Source organism: Tachysurus fulvidraco, chromosome 12, assembly GCF_022655615.1.
Source record: "Tachysurus fulvidraco isolate hzauxx_2018 chromosome 12, HZAU_PFXX_2.0, whole genome shotgun sequence".
NCBI lineage: Eukaryota > Metazoa > Chordata > Actinopteri > Siluriformes > Bagridae > Tachysurus > Tachysurus fulvidraco.
In genome coordinates this window covers 11,913,793-11,924,590 of record NC_062529.1, presented here as the reverse complement: position 1 = coordinate 11,924,590, position 10,798 = coordinate 11,913,793, and the positions used below count along the sequence as shown (strand labels likewise).

Here is a 10,798-nt window from a genome sequence, read left to right as displayed (position 1 = left end):
GATCCTTTTTATTTTGGTCTATTCAATAAGAAGTGGATTTAGCACCATGATAAATATTTATCTATCTATATGTCTATCTATCTAGAGAGAGAGGGAGAGAGGGATAGATAGGTAGAGAGAGAGAGAGAGAGAGAGAGAGAGAGAGAGAGAGAGAGAGAGAGAGAGAGAGAGAGAGAGAAATCTTTAGCACCATTTATGATGTTCATGATCTACAAACACAGTGTGTAGGAAATTATGACTTTTGTTTTGAAAGCTGTAGTTTCTTGTACTTTCTAGCTTCACAAACAGGTCACACCCACTGAGTTACCAAGGATACGAAATGTGTTGTCAAGCCAAGCCGACGCTGTTCGAGCGTCGTCAGACATCGTGTGTTCACGCAAACTTGTAATAACTATGGACTTGACGCTTAATTTGAAGTCTCTTCAGTTTGAAACCGGACTGAGTGAAGAAGAGAAACAGTGCGTGTTGCTGCGCAGTCGATCTGCAGCGTTGGCAGTGTGTGGTTGTGCTCAGGCTGTGTTTCTCTGCAGACTCGCTTCCTTATGCAGGTAGCGTTAACATCTGCTTCCTGACCAACACACTGGTGTATTTACATTCTTATACAAAGTTCTCACTATCCAGTTCAGACTCTACACTGGATAGTGGAATATTAAATAAACTAAACAAATTAAAGAAACTTCTTCAGCTGTCCAGTGTTGGTGAATCTGTACAAGACATCCTATACTCATGTGTTTAGATTAGAATAACACACACTATAATCATGTACCTCCGAATTTGTGGCAACAGTTTGAGGAATCAGGTTTACCTCTGTGCGACTGTCTCCATCGTGTGTGTTGAGTTGTGTACAGTACGTGCTAACTTTTCTTCAGGGGTTTCCATTGGGTTCGTCAGCATTCTTCCAGTTCAAAGAGTTGATCTTTGTGTCATAGGCTGATTGGCATGCCTAAATGATCTGAAGTGTGTGATTGTGCCCCATGTCTCCAGGATAGGCTCAGGTTCCCTGGAACTCTGGATGGATGGAAATTTGGGGACGACCCACATATAGATTCGTTATTCAGCTTTCCGCACACAGCGCTTTTGTTCATGTTTCTTCAGGGCTTTATGGCATGACGTTGTTGTCTACAGAGCTTAATGCCTTCTTAGAAACAGTTTTAGATGATTCAGTGCTTATAAGTGGGGAAGCAAACAATGAAATAAAACAAATTCTGTAGAGTGTTGATATTTTGTGTTGATTTGTATTTCTATATTTGATAGAAGACTACACAATAAATGATACAAATGGAAATTGTTTTAAAAAAAGGATGTGATTGAAATGGTTTTGATTATAGTGTCTTAATAATAATAATAATAATAATAATAATAATAATAATAAATGTTTTTTTTTTATCCTTAGGGATAAATTAAACCATCTAACCAATAAATCAGAGTTGCAGCCAGTGAAGGTTGGCATTATTGGCGGTGGGCTCATGGGCAAACAGCTGGCACTGCTTTTACTGGCTACACCAGGCTTTAAACCAGCTAACATTAACATGTCAACTAAAAGACCAGACTCACTGCGTAAGTGTTCAAATTAGCCATATTCTGTATAAACATTAAGAGTGAATTATTTTGAAGTGGGATCTGAAGCCTGCCATGAAACTTTGACAAGGAAGTTTATATGTGTGCACAATCCGGACAAGGTCAAATGTAACAACAGAAGCTCTGAAGACTGAAATTCCAAAAAAAAATTTTTTTTATACAAAATCTGTCTTTTTGGTTTGTTTTTATTTTAGATATTTATAAGAAATGTCAAGCACTTTACCCTAACATTATGAGAGGAGAATCAAGTATCTTATAATAGTTTGTTTATAGAGGCAAATCATTTCTCAGTTGTTTTTATTTTTATGATTATGTGTACAGTTTTTGAATATGGTGCTAATATTTCTGAATAATTGACTCACTAGAAGGTTTAGCTGATAAAATGGCTGCTGAGTGTGTATGTTAAGTAGGTGTAAATAATAAAGTGGCCATTATGTGTATTTCTCACAATTCCCCCTGACAACCACAACACATTGACTGCATAGAATCTCACACAGCACAGTGATGGTACAGTAGCATGTGTGTGTTTATGTTGTAGGTGAATTCTCAGACAGAGGGGTCAGGTGTTATTTTGACAACCGCAGACTGGCCGCTTGGGCAGACGTGATTTTTCTCTGTGTTCTTCCCTCTCAGCTTCGTCACGTGTGCACTGATCTTCACTCCCAGCTTCCTGCTCGCTGCCTGGTGTACACTTTTACATCAGCAGTGCAGTTACACAGGTACATGTACGTGTAGGTGTCCTGCTCAAGATGAATTTTCATCACTGATTGTTTATTTATTCATTCAGAGCTTTGGTGAAGCTGCTTTTGTAGGAATCATGAGCTCAGTACTTTGAAAAAGTTTAGTTGTTGCTGAGGCTTTAAAGAAACTGACAGAATGTTATTTATTGGGTTGCGTGTTCTTTAGAAAGATACTAAAAGATACATAACTGAAATAAATGAAAAATTGCTTTAATGACAATGATTATTATTAGTCTTAACCCTTTTAACCAGTTCCAATGATGTTCCATTGTTCTGGAGGAATAAGATAGACTTTTCAGTTAAAAGAAATGAATGATTGTCTGAATTATGAAATTCAGACAATCTTTTTTTGTGTGTGAGATGTTTTACCTCAGTTGCGATAGTGGCTATAGATAAAGACATCTTCAAATTTTAGATCCTTATGAACAAACACTGTCTCAGAGAGCAGTAATGGGTTTGATATCACCATGTTCTTTAAAGATATAAATATTTGTGTGAACAAATAGCATTTTTTTTGTTTTCGGCTAGGAAAAAACAGAAATATTTATTCCTAAACTGAAATTCTTGAATTCTTGTCTTCTTTTATATGAGCCATTAATAAACACTGAATAGTTTGACATGAGAAACACATTCAGTACTGAAAACCCCAAAACAAACCTAAAGTCCATTTTTGCCTCTGAGAAAAAATGTTCCAGACTTACTGATAAATATGAAGTAATAAAAAGTAACAAAGGGATATAATTCACTTTTTATCTTACATATGATATATTTCTATACAGTGTAACATTCCTAGATTTAATGTGTCTCACTGTTATAGTGTCAGTCATACAGAGAAAGCTGTTACTTTTCTGGTTCCCCACCAAGAGGCGTTTCTCAGACTGTAAATAAATTAAAACTATTGAAAATAGAAACTAATCTGAAGGTTTATGAACCTGCTCTTAAAATCCCATGCAGTGTGTTTGGTGAGCATTGTTATCATGGTCATTTTGCAGGTTGAAGTTGTTGCTTGGTCACACGTTTGTGCTCAGACCACAGAACAGATTTATGACCTGTGACTTGGGTGAATTGTGGATCCGCCATAATCAAGTAGCAGCAGCTCTAAAAGATGAAGAGGTTCTGAGAGCATCAGGTGAGTTGAAAGCTCAGGCACGCTGTATGTACAGTATTGTTCAAAATAATAGCAGTACAATGTGACTAACCAGAATAATCCAGGTTTTTAGTATATTTTTTATTGCTATAAGTTACCAGTAGGTGCAGTAGATTCTCAGAAAACAAACAAGACCCAGCATTCATGATATGCACGCTCGTAACCCTTCTGCAGACCTCGTCTGCATTCCTATGCAAATTGGGAGCGCCGAGTCAAGTTGACCTTGTTTATTTTGACTGCTTATAAAAAATTAAGTATATATGACAGCCTTTTATGACCACCTTTTTAGTCTAACGTGTTTCCAACATATTAACATATGATGCACAATTACAGGCTGGTATATTTGTTTTGAAACCATTTTGACCGTTTTTAATGTCAGCAAATAATAAAACCTGTTTTTTTCCAGGCCTAATTGACTTGAATGCTTATAAATAAAAAATTCTACAATAATCACCATTTTTGTGATCAGCTTACATTTGTGAAAATTTTACACTTGTAATATCTATTTTGCCTACCAGATGTCATCTGATCAACCAACAACGGGCCACACACACACAGGCGCCCCCCCCCCCCACACACACACACACAGGCGCCCCACACACACCCACACACACACCCACACACACACACAGGCGCCCCCCCCACACGCCCCACACACACACACACACACACACACACACACACACACACACACACACACACACACACACACACACACAGGCGCCCCACACACACACAGGCGCCCCACACACACACACACACACACACACACACACACACACACACACACACACACACAGGCGCCCCACACACACACACACACACCCCACACACACACACAGGCGCCCCACACACACACACACACACACACACACACAGGCGCCCCACACACACACACACACACACACCCCACACACACACACACACAGGCGCCACACACACACAGGCACCACACACACACAGGCGCCCCACACACACACACACAGGCACCCCACACACACACACACACACAGGCGCCCCACACACACACACACACACACACAGGCGCCCCACACACACACACAGGCGCCCCACACACACACACGCACACACACACAGGCGCCCCACACACACACAGGTGCCACACACACACACACACACACACACACACACACACACACACACACAGGCACCACACACACACACACACAGACACCACACACACACACACAGACACCAAACACACACACACACACACAGGCGCCACACACACACAGGCACCACACACACACACACACAGGCGCCACACACACACACACACAGGCGCCACACACACAGGCCACACACACAGGCCACACACACAGGCCACACACACAGGCCACAGGCCACACACAGGCCCCAGGCCACACACACAGGCCCCAGGCCACACACACAGGCCCCAGGCCACACACACAGGCCACAGGCCACACACATAGGCCACAGGCCACACACACAGGCCACACACACAGGCCACAGGCCACACACACAGGCTACAGGCCCCACACACAGGCCCCAGACACACAGGGGCCACACACACAGGGGCCACACACACAGGGGCCACACACACAGGGGCCACAGGCCCCGCACACAGGCCCCAGACACACAGGGGCCACACACACAGGCCACACACACAGGCCACAGGCCACGCACACAGGCCACAGGCCACACACACAGGCCAAAGGCCACACACACAGGCCCCAGACACACAGGGGCCACACACAGGCCACACACACAGGCTACAGGCCCCACACACAGGCTACAGGCCCCACACACAGGCCCCAGACACACAGGGGCCACACACACAGGGGCCACACACACAGGCTACAGGCCCCAGACACACAGGCCCCAGACACACAGGGGCCACACACACAGGGGCCACACACACAGGGGCCACACACACAGGGGCCACACACACAGGCTACAGGCCCCAGACACACAGGCCCCAGACACACAGGGGCCACACACACAGGGGCCACACACACAGGCCACAGGCCCCACACACAGGCCCCAGACACACAGGGGCCAGACACACAGGGGCCACACACACAGGCCACACACACAGGCCGCAGGCCACACACACAGGCCACAGGCCACACACACACAGGCCACAGGCCCCACACACAGGCCCCAGACACACAGGGGCCACACACACAGGGGCCACACACACAGGCCACACACACAGGCCACACACACAGGCCACACACACAGGCCACAGGCCACACACACATAGGCCACAGGCCACACACACATAGACCACAGGCCACACACACATAGACCACAGGCCACACACACATAGACCACAGGCCACACACATACACACAGGCTACAGGCCACACACATACACACAGGCCACAGGCCACACGCACACAGGCCACAGGCCACACGCACACAGGCCACACGCACACACAGGCCACAGGCCACACGCACAGGCCATACACACAGGCCACACGCACCTGTGTGTGTGTGTGTGGCTCCTATGTGTGTGTGTGTGTGTGTGTGTGTGGCCCCTGTGTGTGTGGCCTGTGTGTGCGACCCGTGTGTGCATGGCCCCTGTGTGTGGTGACCGTGTGTGGCCCCTGTGTGTGTGGGCCCCGTGTGTGACCAGTGTGGGGGGCCCCTGTGTGTGTGGGGGCCCCTGTGTGTGTGACCAGTGTGTGGGGCCCCTGTGTGTGACCCGTGGGTGCGTGGCCCTGTGTGTTGGGGCCCCGTGTGTGTCCAGTGTATGGGAGGCCCTGTGTGTGTGGGGCCCCTGTGTGTGTGAACAATAAATTTTATGAAATTATGCCATGTTTTTGAGTAAAATAAGCAGAAATTATTAAATATTATTTTTGGATAACCACTGACTGGTCAATGTCAAATATTACTCAGCATATCTCCAGGCCAAACAGTTAGTGTTGGCAGGATGGTTCTGTTCTGGGAGAATCTTTTCCACACATCTGTCCGTGCGCATGCACGGGCGGGGCGGGGAGGCAGCGCTGGGGAAATTAATAGACCCCCAAAGCAAAGCATATGTAAGAGGGGACCCCCCAACATAACTGATGCGTGGCGCCGTAGGACTGCAAAACGCGATCAGGGGCGTCTCCCGGCCGAGCAAATCGGCATGCGATGTGCGTGGCTGAGTCGGAGCTAGGCGTGGGTAGGCCAGAGATGCCAATCAACCTACCATGCGTCTTTGGACCGAGGCCCGGGGAGAACATGCAAACTCCTGTTGGATCGCGGCAGCGGCGAAGCGTAGGAGCGGCTCGAAGGCGAGGATTTAAAGGAGGGGAAATTACGGAAGTCGCGCCGGATTGGTGCGCCTTGTGGACTGCTGATTAGCAGCTGATGCAGCTTACTACGTGGCCTGCCTGAACTAATGCGATGCTTGGCTTCACATCTGTGTGGCATGGAGTCAACCAACTTGTGGCACCTCTCAGCTGTTATTCCACTCCATGATTCTTTAACAACATTCCACAATTCATTTACATTTCTTGGTTTTGCTTCAGAAACAGCATTTTTGATATCACCCCACAAGTTCTCGATTGGATTAAGGTCCGGGGATTGGGCTGGCCACTCCATAACATTAATTTTGTTGGTTTGGAACCAAGACTTTGCTTGTTTACTAGTGTGTTTGGGGTCATTGTCTTGTTGAAACAACCATTTCAAGGGCATGTCCTCTTCAGCATAAGGCAACATGACCTCTTCAAGTATTTTGACATACTGTAGGCAAACTGATCCATGATCCCTGGTATGCGATAAATAGGCCCAACACCATAGTAGGAGAAACATGCCCAGATCATGATACTTGCACCACCATGCTTCATTGTCTTCACTGTGTACTGTGGCTTGAATTCAGAGTTTGGGGGTCATCTCACAAACTGTCTGTGGCCCTTGGACCCAAAAAGAACAATTTTACTCTCATCAGTCCACAAAATGTTCCTCCATTTCTCTTTAGGCCAGTTGATGTGTTCTTTGGCAAATTGTAACCTCTTATGCACATGGCTTTTTTTTTAACAGATAGACTTTGCGGGGGATACTTGAAAATAGATTAGCTTCACACAGACATCTTCTAACTGTCACAGTACTTACAGGTAACTCCAGACTGTTTTTGATCATCCTGGAGCTGATCATTGGCTGAGCCTTTGCCATTCTGGTTATTCTCCAATCCAATTCGATGGTTGTCTTCCGTTTTCTTCCACGTCTCTCTGGTTTTGCTCTCCATTTTACAGCATTGGAGATCAATTCAGCTGAACAGCCTATACTTTTTTGCACCTCTTTATAGGTTTTCCCCTCTCCAATCAACTTTTTAATCAAAGTACGCTTTTCTTCTGAACAATGTCTTGAACAACCCATTTTCCTCAGGCTTTCAAATGCATGTTCAACAAGTGCTGGCTTCATCCTTAAATAGGGGCCACCTGATTCACACCCGTTTTTTCAAAATTGATGACCTCAGTGATTGAATGCCACACTGCTATTTTTTTTTTAACACACCCCTTTCAACTAATTGCCCAATTGCACAGCCTTACGAGCATGCATATCATGAATGCTGGGTCTTGTTTGTTTTCTGAGAATCTACTGCACCTGCTGGTAACTTGTTTGCCATGTAGCAATAAAAAATATACTACAAACCTGGATTATTCTGGTTAGTCACATTGTACTGCTATTATTTTGAACAATACTGTACAATATCTCCCATAACATCACTTTCTGACTGCATACAATATTTACAATGTTTAATGAACACTATCATTATTATTGACTTGCTTAGAATACATTAATAATTTAAAGAACTGTTTGTTCAGTATCTTCCACTACATCACTTCCTGAGTGCAGACATTGTTTGCACATTGCTATTATTTCTACTTGCTTTGAGAACGTAAATTTTCTTGCACAGTCTTTTGTCTGTGTTCAGTGTTTACAGTTACTACGTAAGAGTTTGCTCATGGTTTTTGACTGTGCCAGGGTCGGAGTGTACGACATATACATTATATACATTATATACAGGACATGACCATCATCATATACAGAAGCTTAAATGACAATAAATCTGAAATCTGAAAAACACCCTTGTGTTCAGTAATATGGCTGTCCTTCCTGACACATCTGTTGGCTGGCTTGTTGGTTGTGTATTTAATTGCTGTGCTTCTGTTTGTGTTGTCTCTGACAGGTGCTCTCTGTTTGGACCAGAGCTGGTTGTCTGCTGTGCTCTACACTCTCCTCAATATGTGCACAGCTCAGGGACTGAACGCCAAGCAAACTGTCCAGCTGCTCAACGAGCTGTTTCAGACGAGGACAATGCCGCTTACCTGCCAAAGCTTTGTCAACTCATCCTGGGCATCAAAACTTTATAACTCTGATGAGTGAGTGCTTTCTGAGTTGTTTTCTCTGCTTAAATATACTTTAAATAATAAATTGGATTTCTATTATCCTTTACACACACACACACACACACACACACACACACACACACACACACACACACACACACACACACACACACACACCTGTACACCTGCTCAATCATTGTAGTGATTGGCATCTAATCATGTTTGCAGCCTCAAAATCCATAAAATCCTGCACATACAGATCAAGAGCTTTAGGTAATGCTCACATCAAACATCAGAATGAAGGGAAAGTATCTTTCATTGGATTTAATTGTGATCTGGATGTTAGTAAAACGTGGGGTGGTTTAAGTATTAAAGAAACTGCTGATCTACTGAAATTTTCACACACAACAGTCTCTAGGGTTAATGCAGAATGGTGCAAAGAAACAAAAAAAAATCCTTCCTGTAAGCAGAGGGTCTGCAGAATGAGAGGTCATGTTGTAGACAGAGATCAGAGGAGAATAATAAGAACTGATCTGTCCTGACAGGTAGTCTGTAGAAACTCAAAACTCTTTGCAACTAAGAAATAGCAGCGTCAGCGTCAGCATGATTTCTTTTCACAATTAAATGAAAAGAAATTATGCATTTTCTTCTTTCTGATGTTTGATATGAACATTAACTAAAGCTCTTGATCTGTATCTGCATGATTGTGTGCACTGTGCTGCTGACACATGATTGGCTGATTAGATATACATCACTATAAAACTGAGCAGGTGTACATGGGTTCCTAATAAAGTGGACCGTGAGTGTATATTTTGTATATAATCTGTATATACCCTTTCCTATTTTGCAGGCCTTTCCCCTGGATCAACTTAATTGATGTACAGACAAAACAGTCTCCTTTAAATTCTTGCCTGTCTGGATGTAAAGCTTTACAAGACTGCATTTCTGTGATTTATCAAAAAACATTTTCTGGCTGAATTTAGAGTAAAACAAGGACAATTTCAGAAAAGTTTTTACAACAGTATTTTTAATGAGTATTTTTGTAAGTGTGTGAAATGTTGACTCTATGCACAGGTCACCTCAGTAGATCTTACATGAAATACATTGTTAGAATAAGGTTAGGTTAATGAGGCTCAGGAGAACAGAGCGAGTCTCTCGGCAACACTGAAATACTTCTGGAGCTCTCTGGATATTTACTACCATTTGGGGCTTAATTACTCTGACTATGCAACTGCACAATTCATTTTTTCTTAGCAAATGTCATATACCAAGAAAACCAAACAACATGATTATGTTCTCATGACAGATTGTTATTCATGGATTATTTGTTTGTCATTTATCAGGTCATGTGTTTTTTAAGACGTTCATATGGCATGACAAGATGTAGACATACACATATAATTTTCATTCTTAAAACATCTGTATGCTTATTTATTTTAGAAAGGTTCTATGACCTGTATTGCTATAAAATATCTGAGTGCTACAACACCATTTTTTTTATATCCAGATCCCTTTTTTGTTTCATTGTCTGATTAATCGTACATGTGAACATCTGACGTGTAAAATAATAAAACTTGTTTTAACATGGAGGTGTGGTTTCCTGAACAGGGTTTAACATATATCAGAGTTAAAATCCTACTTAAGAGTTAATCAAAGCCTCCAAATTGGCCTCATTAACCAAAACTAAACTTGATTTAAGGTTAGTAAATTCCGTATAATGAAGTTTCAGTGATTGAAATTAAGTTAGATTAAATGGGAAGCATAGCTCCAGAGTCTGTTCAGTACAAAGTACAGGTTACAGTCTACATGGAGCTTCAGATGATCTTCCCTTGTGTGAGTTTTGTGGCCTCTCTGGTTTCCGCTGACTGTTTAAAAACATGCCCCAGAATGGAACCCTAGGGGTGATGAGTGTGATCCCCTGCAGCATGTACGCCAGCCTTGTACCTTATGCTCCCAGGACAGTCTCCAGGTCCACTGTGACCCTGAGCAGGTTTACTGAACATGAATGA

At 43.6% G+C, this 10,798-nt stretch overlaps 1 protein-coding gene across 1 annotated transcript; it reads left to right on the top strand.

Moving 5' to 3' along the window:
• The first annotated feature begins 298 nt into the window (after positions 1–298).
• On the top strand, positions 299–10,361 carry noxred1 (NADP-dependent oxidoreductase domain containing 1). Its single transcript, XM_027172111.2, has 6 exons — positions 299–548; positions 1,394–1,557; positions 2,117–2,297; positions 3,311–3,447; positions 8,630–8,822; positions 9,640–10,361. Exons 1-6 carry the CDS (start codon positions 394–396, stop codon positions 9,764–9,766), a joined length of 957 nt encoding a protein of 318 aa, XP_027027912.1. The 5' UTR covers positions 299–393; the 3' UTR covers positions 9,767–10,361.
• The last annotated feature ends 437 nt before the right edge of the window (positions 10,362–10,798 follow it).

What these genes read in the sequence shown, in the direction of transcription:
- noxred1 (XM_027172111.2), top strand. Translation starts at nt 394, where the DNA reads ATGGACTTGACGCTTAATTTGAAGTCTCTTCAGTTTGAAACCGGACTG. An exon ending in AGACTCGCTTCCTTATGCAG is followed by an intron (nt 549 to 1,393) that starts GTAGCGTTAACA and finishes TTTTATCCTTAG; the next exon opens with GGATAAATTAAACCATCTAA. An exon ending in TCAGCAGTGCAGTTACACAG is followed by an intron (nt 2,298 to 3,310) that starts GTACATGTACGT and finishes GTCATTTTGCAG; the next exon opens with GTTGAAGTTGTTGCTTGGTC.